Source organism: Falco naumanni, chromosome 6 (assembly GCF_017639655.2).
Source record: "Falco naumanni isolate bFalNau1 chromosome 6, bFalNau1.pat, whole genome shotgun sequence".
Taxonomy (NCBI): Eukaryota; Metazoa; Chordata; class Aves; order Falconiformes; family Falconidae; genus Falco; species Falco naumanni.
The window spans coordinates 6,797,434-6,816,971 of record NC_054059.1 but is presented as its reverse complement, the minus strand read 5'-3'; the positions used below and the strand labels follow the sequence as shown (position 1 = coordinate 6,816,971).

Genomic DNA, 19,538 nt, shown 5'->3' with positions numbered 1-19,538 from the left:
TGCTGACATAAAAATATTAGTGCATTTTTCCCAACATGTCAGTTGTCTCAAAAGTGAAACTTACAGTTTTTTTTCTTCCTTTGGAAAAAAAGTAAATAGACATTTACCAACTTTTTGGATCTGTAATGTCTTTTTAGTACCAGGAAGTAGCACTGATTTCTTCCTTTTACAAAACAGCCTGTCAGCCTCTCAGGAAAAGACACAAAAAAACCCCAAACCAAAATAATAATAAAAAAAAAGCATCAGTTGTTTAATCTCAACTTAAATAAAAGTCAAAAAAGTCAGTTTTAAGAACTGAGACAACTGCATGGCATATAATCAGCTTACCACCTCCTATAGACATGAAAACTTAAAGTAGATAGGTAATAGAGGATTGGATCTAAAACACTAAGGACTTTCATGACTAGTCATTGTAATTGTTTCATGAAACAAGTATTTTTCAGTAAGTAAAGCCTAATCCAGATTACATTTTCAGTACGAAATAGTATTTTAATACATTTTATCTTTTAATAAAAATTTACAACGTTTTTCAAATGTGGTTTAAGGTGTAGTGTTATTCTTCCAGGTACCATTATACAGATTTTCTAATAAATATGGTATAGCCTTTCCTTTTGAAAGCGTTCCCTCTCAGCTGTCCATGAACAAGTAGAATAAAAGTCAACCTAGAAGACCAGAAGCAGACAATGGCTTTTTCATAACTTTGCTTTGCTTGAAGTGTCATTTAAAAAACCAACTAATTGAAGCGCTGAGTATTAGAAAGAGCTCCTCACACTGCAGTGGAGTTTTACAGCCACTACTCTGAAAACCTAGGAGCTATACCAATATAACAGATGATGCTTAAGGGAAATTAAAGTGACAATAAGGGAAGCATGCTAAAGCAAGATACTGGTGGTGGGGAGCAGAAAGATCACAGACACAGAGACAATGGAGGAGGAAGAGAATAATCATGGAGGACAACAGGCAGTTCTGGCAAGGCATTGGGAATAAGCCTGACCAGGCAGAGGGAATCATTAAAAGACCTATCCTACATGCAGTAATTGTTATTACACATTTGTGTTTCCTTCTGTATGATAAAAGCCTAGAAAATCCTCTTTGTTGATAGCTTTTAAAGTTTAGCACATATGCCAAAATACTTTGGTTTAATCCTCATATTAGACCTGCATCATCCAACTGTATATACAATCTTTCAACTTTATATGTTTTAATCGCAAACATAGATACGCTGCCCCACAGGCAGTTTCACTAACTGAGTTATTTAACCATCCTGTTCCATTTCTTCTTTGAAAGATTTTCTTAAGCAATATTGTCTTCTCAAACTAATGAATGTTTTGCTATTCCCCCACCCACCCCCACTGTTACACTCTCAACACAAACATCACCTACACAGTTATTTCAAAGAACGGAGCGCAACAGTTTCTCATTTTTCAAACATTATAAGGGTGCACACCTTTAATGAACAACAAAAATAAAGGGAGGGACATAACAGAAGATGCACACATATAAAGTAATAGAAAGTATATAATGTCATTGTTACTTGGGTCTGTATCTAGCTAGCAAAACATAAAAGAACGCATATTTTTAATGACTAGATTGGCAGTATATGCATCTAAGAAAGCTTAAAACTTTCCAAAAGTTTCAGTTTGAAATTATAAAAAACATGAAAGACATGAGTTGTTAGAAGTTACATTATCTGGAACGTGCCAAATACCACTTATAATAATTCAATACAGCTATTTTCTTATTTTTTTTCCTCCTAACTCAAACATTCTCAACATGGGCAATAGCTGAGGAGTAAGAACAGCATGTCCAATGAGGAACAAAATACTAGAAGCAACCATATGCGGAATTTTGACAAGATTCACAAAATAAATAAAATAATAAACCTCTTCTTCCCCAGAGCAACTCCCTTCATAACAATAGAAAGTAAAGAATTTGACAGAAATGCAGAGCCCGATTTTCTATTTTTACTAACATTAACAATTTCCGTAATTCAAGAATGCTAACTCAAGTACATCATCAAATTAAAGGCCAAAATCTACCTTTAAGTTATCTGTGAATCTTAACTTTCAGATGGCATTTCAGTTTTCTGTACTCTCAATTTAGTATTGCTCTGTGAAGTTACATTTATTCTCCATCTGTAAAAATAACACACAAGCTGCGCAGTCGAGGCAGCGTAACAGACTCACCTGGGGAAGCTAAATCTTCTTTACAAAAGAAGCCTCTGGTTACTACAGATCTTTACCAGATAGTACAAATGGCAATTTTTATAGAATTGAGCACCTACATTTTTTGTAAGTAAACTGTAGCACAATCTCTACATTAAAAAAAACTTTAAGCATGTATTACATATAACAGATCCCAAGAATATCCTCGGCCATCATTAGCTACACTTACATACAGTCATATAACCTATTAAAGGTCTTATGTATGCAGTATTTATATCTTAGGGTTACTACACTGTGTGTCTGACAGACCAGAGGGTAAATTTTGAAATTACAGGTCTACATGCAGTGACAAAACCATACCAAGTTAGGGCATTTTGACCACATCCAATAATTGTTAGCTTAAGTCGTTACCCATAGACTTGCATGATTTTGCCAGTACTCAAAATCATCAAGCACCCCGAGGAATAAAAAGGAATCAAATAAAAATTTTGTAATCACTACAACATACATCATTTTGTTAGGATTAATACAAGAACTTTTAAATAGAATTCAGTCAAATTAGATATTACACAGAAAAATAAGAGAATTCTTATAATGTAACTTGTGTCTACATACAGGAAAAAATTTTAATCTCATTTTCAATTATATATCAATTTGAAGCTTTTGCTACTAAATAACACACACAAACTGAAACAAAGTCAAGAAGCAAGTGCTCTTTCTGAAGATATAAGCTAGCAGTGACAAAATATTTGATCACAAAATTGTTCTCTTGACTTCAATAGAGCAGATTAGTAGGAATTAAGTATAGCAAAGAAGTTAAAACCTTGCAAAGACCCACACATAAGACAGCTATGTGAATGTGATAAAAGCACAGCTGCATCTTCCATTTCATGTTCTTCCATGCTTAATTCCCCCCCTGTATTTTAATAGAGGGACTCGACCTTGGTCTGAAACATACCTCTTTCAGAAACTCTTCAAACTGCTCATCTAACTCTTCTTTTGAAAATCGATGAGCCATAATCTCCAGCTGGGTGTTACCTTCCAAACAACTGAGTTTAAAGACTAAGATTTAAAATAAAAATAAAGTTAATTAAAAGCATTCTGAAAGTAGAGGTAACCTAGCCATTTGCTGCTTTCATAGAGAGCTATAAGCAAAAATAATCCAAACTTTGAGAGATGCCAGATTTCATTCCTCCCACCTTTAATCTAAATTACTTACAGAATGAAGACAATCCATGCAAACATACCTGGATTACCCAGATTTCTTATCATCAAAATACTCATTGCCAAAATAACAGTTTCAGCATTTAAAAACTTTCAGGGATAAATAAAATATTATTCTCTTCAATTTTTTTTTCCAAAAGACAGCTCTCAGTTACCCACAATTAAGCATTTTGTCAATGATCAAACAAGAATCCACTGCAGTAATACTTCTCAGCCATTTTAAGAGCTTTTATTCCTTTCTGTGTTTCTTCCCCAAAACGGGAGACATTTGGCATTATAAGTCGTTTCATCACCTCTACTGTGCTTAGGACTCAGTAAACAATAAATACATGAAAGTCTTTAAGATTAGAGGATGACATTAGGTTTGGTCTGCCCTGAGACAGAAAGCCAATGGCACTTGCCCTCTCCCACTCCCTAACACGTGTGTGAACTTCTCAGGTATAAAATATACCCCACACTCAAAATGCAACAAAGCCTTTGTACACATGCTACTTCCAAAACTGCATGTGTAGAGCAGCATTAAACTACCCTAGCATCTTCCAGGCTGAGAACTGGTATGTAAATATAAAAGGGCTAAACATTTGCAGAAATGCTTTTACCATTAAATAAAACTTCTCCCAATATGAAGCCCTCACAGTACACAGGACTGTTACCTACCTAGTAAATTGATTTTGACAGGCAAGTTGTGACAACTGCTTCCTGCTTTCACTCCTTATTCATCCATAGACCACCCGACTCTTTGGCTTTGGAAGTTAAAAAAAAAAAAAAGAAATTATAGCAGACTGCCCAGACTGAGTTGAGTAAGATATCCTTATGTAAGCTCTTGGACAATAACTCCAAAAACATGGTAAGAAGATTAAGAATGTTACCTCTCATGACACGCATAATCCAGTATCCTTTTATACTTTTACATCAAAGAACACTAGATGTCAAACATTAGATGCTCTAACAGTTTACGAGCTGTGCCAACCACTTCAGCAAGTGGAGAATACATAATTCCAACCTCTACCAGAAAAAACAAACTGATTCTTCTGACATTATCTGTACTTCCAGCTTCCAGTTACAACTTTTATAAAACAATATAAAACTTTATTTTTCCAAAGGGCAACAAATATGCCAGACAATTTCCATACCAGAAGATTACAAACATCACCCTTAGCAAATATACTTTACAGCCATACCTTTAGCACTGGAGGCTCACAAATGGCTGCACATAAACCAAAGCAGTCACTTGCTGGGATAGATGCTGTAACACAGCGCAGAAAGCAGGTTTTGGGAAGGTATGGCTAGACTGCAGGGATGAAGGAAAGCTTACAGAGCCTAACACCTTTCACGTAATCTTTTAATCATCCCGGCGTTAGGCCCAGCCGTGACCTGTACCGCCTCCTCCTCCGGCTTCCCCTGAAGCACAGGCAGGGCCCGGGCCGGGGGGCCGTGCTCCCCCCACCGCCAGCCCCTCCCCTCCCGCCCCGGGCCCAGCGACCGCTGGCGACAGGCCGCGACGGCCCCCGGCAGCGCGGGGGTCGGAGGCGAGCGGCCGGACGGGAGGAGAGCCGCCCCCGACGAGGCACAGCCAGGCCGGGCCGGCGGGCAGGGCTGGGCTCCGCGGGCCGGGGGCGCGCTCCGGAGAGCGGCTGAGAGCCGAGCGCTGCGCTGAGGGCGGGCGGCCCGCCCGCTGCCCTGCCTCGGGGCGCCGGGAGCGCACCCGGCCGCCCCCCGGCCGCGGCCCTCCCCGCAGGCGGCGCGCTTGCCCAGGGAACCCCCGCAGCCGCCGCCGCGCCCGCCAAAACTTCCCGCGGGGCGCCGCGTCACGTGGTGCCGCCACATCCGCCGGCTGGGCGCCGCCCCCGCCCCGCGCCGCCGCGCGTGGAGGCCACGTGACGGGCGAGCAGCGCGCCCGCCGCCATGGCTACGGCGGCTGAAGTCGCCTGGGCCCGGCGCGGCCCGCGCGGCTGGAGGCGGAAGTCGCCGCGCGGTGACGTGCCGCGGCGTCGCTTGCCGGGCGTGCGGAACGGCGCCGCCTGCTGGGCGGCGGCAGCGGCGGAGACGGGCGCGCGTCAGCGGGGCCGGGCCGGGCCGCGCCGCTCGGCGCTCGCACCGTGAGGGGTCACGCCAGGATAACGCGGCAGCCCCTGGCCGAGGCCTGCCGGCGCACCTGCCTGCGGCGAGCGGGGGCTGTGAGCGGGGGGAGACGGGTGCCGGCCCCGCAGGGACGGGGACGGGCTTGGGGCCCCCTGGCCGCCTGCCCCCGGGCTGGCGGCGGCGGGGCAGAGATGGGGCCGCGGCCGTGGCCTCCTCCCCGCCGTCGGTGCCGAGCTTGCGGCTCCCTGGTCTCCCGTGCCCGCCTTGTTGCGCCGCGCCGGAGCCCCGGGGCGAGGCGGGGGCGCGCAGGCCGAGTGCAGCTCGTGTCCCCGTTCGGTGGCGCCGGGCCCGTGCAGGGGACCACCTGTGGCCCTGTTCAGGCAGCCCGTGGGGCCAGCGCTGTTGCCACCTGCAGCCAAGAGCTCTTCCTCAGGTTCCTGAGGGATGCGCTCCTCCAGAAGTCGCCCAGCTGATCCTTTGGAAAAGCAAGATGGAAAGGGTTAAAGCGCGTTGCCTTCCCTGATGCAAAGGTCAAACCCAAACCATCCCTTCTGCTCTCGCGCAGAATTCCCCTTCTAAAGCTTTTCTAATGTTTCAGCCTTAGATGTCTGCTGCTGTGCTTTTAATACATTTTAGCACATCTCTGGAAATGTTTAAAATACACAGAGAAATTAATGACCCCTGTTTCCCTGACCACTGTCTCTCAAATAACCACAGAACAATTGCAGTCTGTGCTTGCATGTGCTCTCCAGCTAGGGTCTGTCAGTTGTGTTTGTTGTGAGAGTCACGTTGCTTTAGGAATTTTTACACCAGCATTTAGTAAATGGCAAAATAAAACAAGCTCACTTAAGAATACAAATGAACATTGTTCACACACACACATGCGCACACACATTTTGATTCTCTGTTGAGCTGACTTGGAATGAAAAGATTTTGAAAGGAAGTTTTCTTCGGCGAGTGTTGGATGCTCATCACAAGTGAGAAACTAGTTAAAACCCTATTATGGGCTCTCATTTCCTGTTAGCTTGAGAGATAAAGACCATGCTTCCAATATGGCCTTTATGTATCCCAGATTTTTTTATGCGAGTATAAATTATAGTTAAATTCAAAGAAGCAAAGAAATACGGGCTCTCTGTTTTCCACCCAATTCAATAGGAATTACTTTGCTAAAGGTGCTGCAGCAATTCTTTCAATCAGGCCTTTTGTCTGCAGATGGAGTATTATTTTTCCATTTGCAAAGCATGGGTCATTTATTTTGTCCTTGTGCACAACTTCTGCTGCTGCCTATGGGAAATGTGGGAGCTGATCAAGGACAGGATGCCCACATAAACTAATACACTAGAACGATTTGTTAAGCGTGACAGCTTGCTGCTGGTGAAAACATCAGTTTCCAGCGTTTGCTCTTTTCTCTCATCTCATGAAAAAGCGTCGAGTGAGGCATGAGCATTTAGAGAGAAATATGGAAATTAATTAAGGGGTGTCAGTCTGATGCTGCGTGCCTTGATCCCGCTCAGATTTAAGCCAATGCAAGTTTTGCTGCTAACTTCAAAGTGATAGCTGCGACATCATTCATTGATCACGAGAGTTACTTTATATATAATCAAATAATCACATCAAGGGCTGAGTCCTGCAAGCTGCTAAAAGACTGTTGCCCATTTCTGTTTGCAGAAATATGTTCAAAGAGGCTTGTACAAAGTATAGAAAAATGTGCAGAGGGATCAATGCTGTTGGAAACCTCAGTGCCCATATGGGAAGGAAAAAAACCCCAAACCACTCTTGATGACTGTGGTGGTGGAGGCATTGCCTGGTGTTGAAATGTCATCCAGTGCATTCAAATAACATGCACAATAGCCACTTAAAAGATTTTCATTTCCTTTTAATGCCAACCAGTTGGAGCAGTTTTCTCAAGAGCTCTTAACAGTGGAGCTTCAAAAACGGAGAGCAGGGCTAGCCATTAATTTCAGCCAGAAACGTGGCAATTTGGGTGTCGGCACTGATAAAGCAAAAGAGTGGTCACAAGTTCTGAAATAGGTCCTGCTGGACAGAGCCCCAAATTATAAAGTAAAATTCTGTCTCTGCTGACATGGGTGGGAATCCTTTGCCGACTTCTATGAAACCAGATTTTGCCGCTGTAGTCATTGGTGTCTCATTTAAATGTGTGTCATGTGTACACTTAACACATATTTTTTTCGTGATAAAATTGCTAAAATATAAGGCTTCACGTATTAGTATAATAATTTCAAACAATTAATGGTAATATTAAAAGGGATAAAATATCCATACTTTTGTTTTTGCACATCTGATTTCAGATTCGTATCATCCATAAATGTCAATGGGGAAAAAGACATCAAATAAAAAAGAAACAAAACGTCTGCCACATCCACTTTGGCTGAGGCATTGCATTAGATAGTATTTCAGTACTGAACTTGCAAATATGTGAAATACGAGATTATGATAATAAATATTTAGCCATATTCTTGGTTTTGTTTTTTTAAAGGTTAACAGTTTCATACTGAATGAAAAGCAAACAAACAGTGGTGAATTAAGAAGTTAAAACTGCATTCTCTGGGCATGCCCACTGTGATAATACTTCCTTACATGACTATGCAATAAAATCCCTTTCCAGTATATGCATCAGAAAAAGGGAAAACCTTCCATAAAAGTACAAGTTGCATAGAAAATGGAAAAATGAGGTGGAACTGTATTTTATGCAAGAGAAAACAGTAGTCTGGCATTGTTAAATTAGGATTAGTTATAAAATAGTTCACTCAACTATAATTTCAGTTTAAAAAACCATTTTTTTATATGCTTTCGCTTTTGTTTCACTGCAGGTCTTATTTTGTTTCGCCACTGATTAACCATAGTCCTCAGATCTCAAGGGCCAGATTTATGGTTGACTGTGTTACGGTAGCTAGCCTGAGCTCAGCTTAGCATCTCACCCACCAGGTCTTTTCCCTCTTGCAGTTTCTGCATGGGCTGAGAACAAAATTCTGTGTTGCGTTTCAAATTATTCCAGAGGCTTAGGCCAGTCACTGATTTTATTCCTGCTTGAAGCTTGCATCCCTTGGACGGAGCTGGGGGTTTGGAAGCCGGGCTGTCACATTGCTGTCTATTTCCCAGTTTCTGGAAGTTAGCAAACATGCACCAGCTCTCAGACTTTTGGAAAACAGATCCTCCCTTTGGCTCATTTGTGTAAGTGCTTAGTTGCCTTGATGTTGTGCCCTGTGCTGCCAACTTTCCAGTTCCTCTGGAAGACGGGGGAGCGCAACGTTGCTGTAGTTACTGCTGCAGGAGTAAACCCTTCCCCATCACAGAGAAAACTATCGCCAGGAAATGTAAGCAATTAGAAGTTCCTTTAAGAGGGTGAATGTTTGCAGTCAATAATTATAGCTGCTTCTCACTCTCTCAAAAGAAGTGCATTTGCCAGCAATTAATGCTGCTTTTTCTTCCATTTGCTGATTCTCTATAAACTTGTTGGGAAGCATTCCTCTACTACATAATCCAGCCAGCGGAGTAAGATCCCTCCGGTTAGGAGCTTTCGCTTTTGACAAATCCTGGAAAAATTAACTGGGCAAAGATAGGGCTGGTTTAACAACTGTAGCACTTTTGAACTAGCCTAACTGCCCTGCCCTATGCCTACTGCAGCTCCTTTGCCAGTGAAAATTCTCAGTACTTGGCATCAGGCGACACGCCTGCGACTCCTACTCTACACAGGGACTGAGAAACAACTTGGGTTACATTCACCCCAAAGTCATTTGAACTGCAAACTGTCATCTGCCATGAATATTCTTCTTTGTATGTAGGAAGTTTTATAATAAGTTTATCTCTTTGCATGAAGACACACTGCATATCTTCCATTCAGAAAAAAAGGTAAATATTTCTACAAAAAATTCTTAGTGGCTTTGGAAAGGTTAAACTCAGAAAACTCCAAAAACTAAGTGTCCTGATTTATTAAAATTTTTCAGATCTGTAAAATCTCTCGTTAGTCCTGACAACATATCTGCCTAACACTGGCAAGAATATTAGCTTTGCATTTCAGATTTTCACTTGGTTATTTTTAGTTCTTCTGAAGCCTGGGAAATAAGAAATATAACCGCTTTGAACAGTCTGAAAGAGCCAACTCTAGCAGGGCCTCTGAATCTGATTAGATAAAACAACAAAGAGGTTCTGTTAGGGCAGAGGCAGGAAGAACTAAGGTGGGTGGCAATATCTGTCATAACTCAGGGGAAATGTAGCCTCAAAGCACTCAAAAGTGGGTGAAAAAATAACATAAGCAATAGACAACTTTCCCACATCTTGGGTCACTCTCCAAATGCAGTTTGAAGAAATTTCTCTGTGCTCAACCTTTTTTTTTTTTTTTTTTTTTTTGTGTGTGTGTGTATTTTTAAAGTACAATAAACAGCACATGGATGTGTGTTTATCTTAAAAAGCTACTTTAGGGGAACATCATTTCTCTGCAGATAAGTATCTGAGAAAGCACCAAATGGCAAGTGCGATTACATTTGTTGGTACAGAAACAGCGTAAACTCTTAAGTGATAGATTTGCAATTTTCAGCATTTTCCTCTGAAAGTAAGGTAGCTTTAGGATTGCCAGAGGAGATTTCTCCCTAAAAGACAGCTAGTCATAATATCACATTTATCCTACTGTCTGAAAAATTATCAAACTGTTGTGCTTAGTGCAACTGGGAGGTCTTCAGGTTTTGGGGGGGATTGATTTTAAAATGACCTGTTACTGGAGTGGGGGGAACCTGGAACACCCACTTGGCCAAGGATCGTGCTTCCCTGCTTTCAGCACAGGATGCTTATTCTGGGTTGGAGTCTCTGCTGAAGTGAAAAGGTAGAAAGATTTGTGCGTCTTCTCAGGGAAATCAGTCAAAATGTTGCTGAGATTTGCCTCTGTCAGAGGCCAGCACCCTTCCCTGTTTGAAGCCCCCCCCTAGGTATGCCCCACACCACCGGTGATGGCTGCAGGCGGGCAGCGTGGTGCTTGTTCTTCATCTGGAGGTGTACGAGAACAGCCCCTCCAACCTGTTCTTCACCTGTGTGTAACTGCTGGCATTTCTCTGCCGACTCTAGGTCTGTCTGCCCTGGGACACACGTGGGGCGTAGTGGCAGGTGCATACGTGTGATAACTAAAGGCATTCCGACTCCAGTTTGGATTGCTCAGGTGGTTCAGCTCCCCGTGCCGGGCTGAGGGCGTTCGGCATGCTTGCGTGGCTCCTTGCGCTGAAATGGAGCAGCGCAGCTGTAAGCACCGGAGTTCAAGCTCGATGGGCACGGTCTACTCGACTTTCCGCGGCTTCTGTCAAAGGACGTGTAATTATGCTGCTGAGGTAGTAATTTCATTAAGCAGTTAGTTACCGGGCAAGATCGTCTTCTGGCTTGAAAGGTCATTACTTTGTTAACGGATCACTCACTTTGCCGTCTACTAGCCTACATTTTTAGAAAAAAAATTTGGAATGAGCATTAATTTATTTGCCAGGAGTTTGATTTAACTTTTCAACCAATAATGTATTGCACAGTTTTCCTGACTTCATGTCTGCTGTAAACAGTATTGCTGTGAACCAGGCGGCTTGTTAGTGGTATTCCTATGGCATTTTCAGTAGGCTAAAGGTAGTGACAGTGTACCTTTGGACAGGAGAGCTGGAGTGTGAAATTTACCCCAGTTACCTTTTTCCTCAAGCTTTTTTTCTCATTATAATTTCATCCTAAGATAATCTGCTCCACATATTTTATTTTCTTTGAAATTGTGCTGTGAGGTTTAGTCTTACATTCCTGCACAGGGAACTGAGCATCAGGTCTTAAAAGCTGGGGGGACAAAATCAGATCCTTGCCAGGAATTGTTGCCTGTGCAAGTTCTGCTCCGCCAGCTGATTCACGGACTGCCAAGGTGAATGTGCAGGAAGCCCTTTTCCTCCAATAAGTGAAAAAAAAAAGTAGATGAGTGCACATGGATACCCTTTTTTGTCTTTGGCCAGTTAAGGAATAAACCCCCCAGAATTCAGGTTCACATGTAGTAACAAAAACCCTGGGATGTGTTAACTGGTATCGATGGGGGAACAGGGTGACTACTACAAGTCTGTTCTCTGTGTGAAGCAAGTTCATGTGTTTGTCGATTTAATTTAGCTGTCTCACTCGTCATCCTTGCTCGTGGAGATGCAGGGCCCGGTCCCATGCTGTTTGTACAGATGCTGTTAGTACAGAGCCGGGGGGTGGGGAAGTCAGAGAAATCTGAGGTCTCCTCTACTGCCACATCTCCAGCATTGCTTGGGCCATTTCAGCTCGGTGCAGATCCCTCACCTACAGCACATTTGTAGCACGCTGCCTTTGTTGCCCTGTGCTGGCAGCACTTGACAAGGAGGTCTCGTCCTCCATCAGGTAAAGCAAGCTTTCTGGCGTCAGCACGTGTCCTCCTTTTTGGTTTATTTTTTCACACCTGGAAATAAAGATAATCTAATCTGATGTTTTAAGTACAGAAAACAAAAGCCAGCTGGACAGGTTCTATGGAAAGGGAAACCTCACCTCTCTGAATCTCACAAATGTGGACAGGCAGAAGATATTTCCCCCCCCCCCCATAAACAGTTCTTTAGGTAGGGATACAACCTGTCATTACTTAGTTTTCCAGCAGCTGAACATTTGGTGTCTGTCTGCCACCCACCTAGTACCAAAAATGCCACCAAGAGATCGGCTTGTCAGAGGACTAAAATAGTCCTTAAAGCTTAGTCTCGAAGGACTATGTCACCTGCTTTCCCATGTCTTCTTTCTCTCCATATCTACCCCACTAATCGCCTCTTAGCTCCTAAGGTACCAGAAATAAACACCAGCAGTCCCAAGGTTCAGACAGCATATATTAAGACTTGTGAAAACTGCCTTTTGCAAGCATTTGTCTGGAAAATAATACCTAGCTTAAGGATTTTAAACCTACTGAGGTTCTTTGTTGTTTCAGGCTTCTGGGAAGTGGTCATTTTCTTAATGTGATAAGAAACTGAAACGTTTTCAAGGAAAAGACACTTGAATGTGTGGCCTGCCTGGATTAGTAAGGCTGGAAGCTGCTGTTCCGTGAATCCCCTAATTATGACAAACCCAGCAAGCTGCTGTATTTACTTACTAGAATATTAAGCTATGATTTTTACATGTGTGCTAAAGGTATTTAGGTGTCACTGTTTTCTTGCAGTGTCATAATATTTGATTTGATTTAATTTAAGTTTGGATAAGCCTGGGCTTTTTGTTAATTTCCTCCACTCTGAGGGATAAAATAGCCCGGTGTGAAAGCCTTTTAAGATTCAACAATATTGTTCAAGCATGGCATCTGCAACTAATAATAAAGGCTATGAGACTTTGAATGAAAAGAAGTGTCTAATTATCATGGCAAAGGGAAGATGGTTGACTCATCTTCGGCAGTTTGGATTACATGTGTGGGATTGTGTTTTGGATGGAGCACTCCAGAATAGCAACACTCCATCAAAAACACAGTCATGCACCTGTACTCCAAATGGCTGAATAAGGCAAAACACATGTCATCCGAACACTGTGAATCAAATTAAAAAAAAAAAAAAAAAAAAAAAGAAAAGAAAAGAAAGGAAAGCTGGAAGAGAAATAAAGACAAGTACCATAACATTGGTGTGTGTGAAGACTTGTTTCTCTAAAGCTCCCTGAGTGATTTATTTATCGCTAAACCTCTGTTCGCAAGCCATGTTTGATTTTGCTTGATGCTGATATAGACACTGCAACCGGATCTTATGGAAAGGGCTGCCAGCAACTGTTTGATCCTGATAAATTACAATAACAGGCACAATTTACAATGAGAAGCTATTGCTGTTTCTGGCCCTAATGTGTGATGAGGTTTAAAACATTGTGGGCCAAAATTCTCCTGACATGGTGGCCCCCTCAGACCACTTACAGAAGAGCGTAAGAGAGACATTAAGCAGATGAAAATTACATTCACAGCAAGAGCCAGGCCCAATTTTATATCAAAGGTGAGCATGTGTGTGTATGTGTATCTGCCTGCATTCGGAGTGAAAGAGATGTTGTGGGGAGAAGAGGTACAAGGAGAGCGTATAATCCACATGTTCCGAAACTTGTGTGTTAACTGAGCAGCCCATTCCCCTGGCTCCTTCTGCATGTGCACACACACACCCCAGGGCGCACACAGCCCCGCATCCATGCCTGTGATGCATATGTGTTGTGAATATTGAAGTATTTGCTTTGGAAAGTTAATTGATGATGGGCTGCTTATTTGATCTTCACGTTGTCGAGGTCAAAACGTAGTAAGAGATAAAAATCACCCAATAGTTGGACACGGAAAGATGTGCAAATTTAGAAGGGGATGTGAAGCAATATGAATTAGACCCCCCTGTGTATTTTCTTTGCGGTAGCGTTCCCAGACACCTGCCCTTGATTTCAAAAATGTGTACAAGCCACAGTCCACACCCAGGAGAGTAAAGCCAGTTTTCTTGAGATATTCCATTGTCTAGAAGCTTTTGATAACCCTCTCAAGATGCTTTTTTGCCTTCTTAGGGGACTTTGAGTCTAGTCAGATTAACATGTGTATTCTTACAGGTGTGACAAGAGTCAGCTGTCCTGGGGGCCAATGTTAATAATCAAAAAAGATACATATTAAAGAGTGGAGTGAAAGGGATGTTGCAGGGAAAAGAAGAACAAGTAAAAAGGTATCATCAGTTCCATGTCCAGAAACCTGTGTGTTCTCTGAGCAGCTCATATTGCTGGTGCCTCCCGTAGGGAAGCGTACAAGGGCTGAAGAGACAATTTCACACACTTTTGTTAGGGAAATGTTGAGAGAGGCTTCCAAAAGTCTCTAGGACTAGTGGTGACATTCAGTGGCTCAGAATGTTTACGAGACTTCTGCAGGACTGTAATGCACCTCTCCTAATGCTGGATTCCTGCCTTTGGAAGTGTTCAATGAACCAAGACCACCGTAGCTCTTGCCTGACCTTATCTTCTGTTAGTAGTCTCATACAGCTGCAGTCAGGTTCACATGGGCTGTGTCCAGAGAGGATCAGGAGAACTTTTCCTCAGTTCACAGCATGATTCTCCCTCACCCCAACATGTGTACACACTTGCACATGAACAGCAGAGACTGTCCTCAGTTCTCCTGTATCCACAAACCAAATTTGTCTGTCTTTTGCCTTCTGTAGCCTTTGATAAATAAGCTTTGCCATTCCTTTGCTTCTCCCCCCTCATTTCCCATTTAAACACACACATGTATGTATTCCACTAACCGCTCCTCTTCTCCTTTGAAGAAATGTATGCATACATGTACCTACCACCTTCTCTCCCTGCTTCTGCTCCCCTAGCTTTCATATAGTATCAGTATTTCCCATGTTATCTGCTGCAAAGGGGCAGGCAGAGTTGCTGCATGTATTTAAAAAATGAGTGTGTGTGTGTGAACACACGTATGTGCGTCCACATGCTCTTGTGTGTGGGTGCGCCCCTGTCTCAAGGACCGAATGGATGCCTGGCTTATGGAGAATAAACCAGGAGAAGTGAGCATGGACTCATCATACCTCTATAGCATGGAGCACGGGCTGGGTGCAAAGCCTTAGAGAAGGACCGAGCATGAAATATAGGTCTTGAAGGCAAAGGGGACAGGGTTTGAGGACAAAAGAGATACATGTTTCTGTAATTCTAAATATAGATGAATGTTTAATGACAGTATCTATGGTGTCTGTGTGAAGGGGCAAACTACCTGAGGAAAAGAAACTAAGAATCGTTGCTAAAGAGAGGCCCATTTGTATTAAGAATTCAGCAGGAAACTTGGGTGTCAAAAATTAGGTTGGATAATTCCAGACCAGGTTCCAAGATTATACACCTACTGCAAAGGCATGTATTAGAAACTGGAATTATACTTGACAGGTCAATCATAGGAGGAAAAAGCCGAAGTCAAAATATTCTGGGAAAGTTATTCTGGATTGGCCTGAAATTAGATGAGTAGTTGCAAAAAGTGGCCTGAATATTTCAAAATGAGAGCACTCTCTGGGATATGCCTTAAATGAGACTTTTTTTTTTTTTTTTTTTTTTTTTTTTCCTAAGCATAGCTGTCAATTGCCAAAAATTAGAAGAATATAAGGGATTAATTTTTTTCTCCCATAGTGGAAGATGAAGCATGACTATAATTTCCCTGCACTTCTGGGGAGTGCAAGTGACACATCCACAGCTCCATGGGTTCCCAAAGTATACAGGGTGAAATGACTACAGGCTGTGTAGTCCGATCTCCCGTCCATCGGAGGTATTGTGGGACTGGGGCTGGTAACTCATCCAACTGTGACCTGCCCTCTAGGAAAGCAGCCATAAAGACATCGCTTTCCTGAGTAACTGGTTCCGGTCTGTAATGGTGATTACTCCTTTTGTTAAAACCCTATCTAATTCATCACTTAAATGTGTTTGGCTTGAACCTTCCACTTGTGAGACCATCCTCTGCTAGATTAAAGAGCCCTGGAGTGCACTCTATTTCATCTCTGTGAAAGTACTAATACATTGAAGCCAAACCACTTCTTAATCTTCTTCTTGACCAGCTGTGGCTGGAGGCAAGCAGACTTGCTTCATGCAGCCGCGGGAAGCTACTCGTTTCATTCCAGACCAGCCTCTACGACAATGTAACAGCGGGATGTGCAAGTCACTGGAGTTTACCCTTCCACCTGCTTGCGCGGACTCCAACCAGCAAATGCAAACGATGAGAAACCTAACGACCAGAGACAGTGGAGCCGGCCCCATGCAGCCCCCCATATGTCAGCCTTGCTTCAGCCCAGCCGGCATTGCCGCAGCGGGTGCCGCCGGTTTTAAGAGGGAGGTTTCCACGTGTCCCTTCTGCCTTCTGCAGGCAGAAACTACCTCGCGTAGTTCAGATTTCATCGTGAGCCATGTTTACCGAGTTGTCAGAGATAAGCCTGGCTCTGGAGGCCAATGTTAGCGTGGGGAACAGAAATGCCAGCAGTGAGCACATATGGCCCTGTTTGTACTCTTAAGTTTGAAAGAGCTAAACAAGTTAACAACTACAGATGTTTAAAATCAGTAAGAGTGTTTAATGAAAACAAACAAAATACTGTAGTCTATAAAGCAAAACCTGTTTTTCTTTTGCTCCTTTTGACCAGCTGGTATTAGTGTTTTTTCTGAGCCTATACCCTCCTTTGACATATGGGACGTTTTTGAGGGACATTAGTCCCAGCAGATGCTGGGTGGCGCTTGGGTGGATGCCTCTGATTTTTAGTTAGTTAATAAATCAGCTTTTACAACCATGTGTATCCTATGATTTAACACATGCGTAACAATAATACTGGATTAGGAAGAACAAACTGTTTCACTGCAAAGGATATTTTATTTCTTAGTAATATTGCATACAATATGGGCTTTTCTGTAACATAAACAAAGGATTCATGCTATTTTTTCATTTAGCCAGTGCCCTTCATCCCCATGGGTCAAATTGTACTCAGAATTGCATTAGTACAAATGCAGAGTACCTCCGCTGAGCTCAGTAAAACTCTTTCCATTCACTTCAAAGGGTGCTGCTTCAAACCTCATGCAGCCTGCTTTCCACAGGCATCAGCAGCCACTTCCTGCCCGGGGAACTGCTGCAGTGACATTCCCCCAATTAAAAAGGCTCATGTAATGCTTTACCTAATCAGAAGGTTAAATAGTGTCACATTGCTTTCCTACAAAAATCTTTTTCCAATGTGTCCCGCTCTTGTTTTTGCAAGGAAAACTTTCTTTTTAATCTCCAAGCTCCCATTGCAGGTATGTGCTAAGCTACTAGCACACATGACATCATCCTTGGCTTCAGCCTTTGAAAGTGAAATGGTATTTAAAAATATGAAATTCTGGTAGCAATGTCACACCCAAAGTTGAAGTTTAAAACAAAACTGACAATAAAATCAACTGCCAGGAAACAGACTATTTTTTAAATTAGACATCTATCATGTCAGCTTTGGGTTAATCTCTGGAGCCAGCTCAAGGATGGATGAGGTAATATTTGCACATGTTGTGGATAAGATAGAATGAAAATGGATTTTCCCTTTTTTTTTTTTTTTTTTTTTTTTTTTTTTGGATAATGTGCTACAAAGATTATGAGCCTGATGGTTGGAATCAGTATGAGCTGTGATTGAGGGGTTATGTGTGAAGCAGCAGATTAGAATGGTTTTAATATGTTGCATGACGGTCTCTGGAAGTCCCAGGCTACGTACAAAGTGCTGTGAATAGGGGCACTTGCAGGAGGTAGGAAGATAAGTGCTAAGTGGAGGGCTGACATAATTCTGGAAAACGCTCTCAGAGCCAACACATTTAGTGGATAAGTTTAAGGACTTGGTCTCGCTGCTTTAGTTACGAGTGCCAGAGATTGCGGCTTAACAGGGAGTCAGAACTTGGTGAAAAGAGTCAGCTAAAAGATGGCTGGAGGTAGATTATAATGCATAAAAGAAAATGAAACATTGACTCATAACCTGTTACAATAGCAACTGCTTTTGCTATTACAAGGAACTATCCGAGAACTTGTTTTTGTCTGCGTTAATAGTATTTAAAATACACGTGAATTACAGCTGGGGAAGGGATTCCATTAATTCCTGTTTTCTGTGCCTTTTGGGAAAGCTTTTCCTTTTTCTTAGCCTTTGCCCATGGTGTTCTCTGAAGCGTGTCCCCGGCAAAGGCCAACATTTGCTCAGTGTTTGCACCAAACTGCTTGTGAAAGGCTGACACGTGCAGAAACTCTCTGAGGCATGGCTTAGGAGGTGTGGGTCTCTGGTGGCTCCAGTCCATCTTGTTCTCCATTTTCGGTGGCCTCGGTGCCCTTCTGCATAATCTTGGCAGTTCTGGAAGCCCAGGTAAGTTAAATCAGTCCTTTCCAAGAACCTGCCCAGGGGTCTGTGCTGCGGTCTTGCCCGTAGTGAACAGCTGTGAACTGCTGGTGCTTCCATCTGTTTCCCCACACCCCTGGGGGTGCTTTGCACCTCCTTGAAGTGTGCAGGAGCAGCAGCAGGAGAGGCCCCCACCCACCCACAGGCACCGAAATGAGTTTTGTTGCACCTTTTGTGCCTGATTCCCCCGTGTCCTCTGCTGAAAGCATACTAAGGGACATAGAAGGGGCATCGAGAAAAAAGTGTGTGCTTCCTCAGGAACATGAGGGCCAGGAAAGTAAGTGAGATGCTGCGTTGGTTTTTGAATCAGAGAAGGTCTGTCCTACAGCCATCTCCATTCCTTTTGAGAGAGATGCAGATAAGAAGCGAGCATCAGGTTTATGAGGGTAAGAGCTGAATTGTCTCCCAGGTATTTTTGCCATGGGCAGCTGTGAGTTTTTTACAACCTTCTGGAAGCTCCACAATCAGGGAAGCTGCAGTCTTCATGCCCAAGTGACCATTACATATCCAAACATAGTATTTATATGGGCAGCGTTGTAGGCTGGTCCATGAAAGGCACACCCGATGCTGCAATATATTGCTCAAAACATGTCAGAACAATGGAAATACTGGCTTTCCTCTACATCCTACCCTACATCCTTTATTTCCACCTTACAACTGTGAAAAAATTTGAAGAGTCTGCTCTTAGAGCTATACTTGTAAGGTTATCGTCATCGTCACAAGAGGTTGCCAAGAATCCCCAAACAAAACATCAAGGACAAGGAAGTTAGCCCAGACAACAGCATGACTGAAGTCCACATTTTAATGTCAAGAATATTAATTATAAGATTTATATATCTGCTCTGCAGCTGAGCAGTGGGTCTGAAAACTGATCAGCTCTTGCCTCCGTTAGGGCAAGAACATTGTGCTACCTAAAAATGCCAGAGGATGCTCAGGTGAGAGCCAGCAAAAGGTGAAAGGACTTAATGCCAGCCTTTGCCATGGATGTGACTCAACCGAAGAGCTCAGCTTTGCCCCAAGAGCCTACTGAAACTTCTCATAGGACCACACAGAACAGGACACAATACAGAGCATTTTCACAGCCAGCTGCTACTCTGCAAACGGGTAGAGAAGTAAAATCATGAATAAAAATAAGCAATGTTTGCCAAGGTTTTTGATTTTTTTGATAGAATATAGAACGTGTACACAATATTCACTACTTCCAGAG

At 43.0% G+C, this 19,538-nt stretch overlaps 1 protein-coding gene across 5 annotated transcripts in view; it reads right to left on the bottom strand.

The window, feature by feature from the left end:
* The window catches only part of CEP162 (centrosomal protein 162), a 47,529-nt gene extending 42,411 nt beyond the window's left edge, over nucleotides 1-5,118 (bottom strand). For 4 of the 5 annotated variants that reach the window (XM_040597290.1, XM_040597292.1, XM_040597294.1 and 1 more), the window contains exons 1-3: nucleotides 4,571-5,056; nucleotides 4,047-4,132; nucleotides 3,124-3,227 (exon numbers count right to left, since the gene is read on the bottom strand). In XM_040597290.1, the coding sequence (XP_040453224.1) occupies nucleotides 3,124-3,183 (60 nt within the window). In that variant the 5' untranslated portion in view covers nucleotides 3,184-3,227; nucleotides 4,047-4,132; nucleotides 4,571-5,056. Of the gene's footprint in view, nucleotides 1-3,123; nucleotides 3,228-4,046; nucleotides 4,133-4,570 lie in introns of all 5 variants that reach the window. The other variant, XM_040597289.1, reaches the window with a different exon arrangement.
* Nucleotides 5,119-19,538: the final 14,420 nt, after the last annotated feature.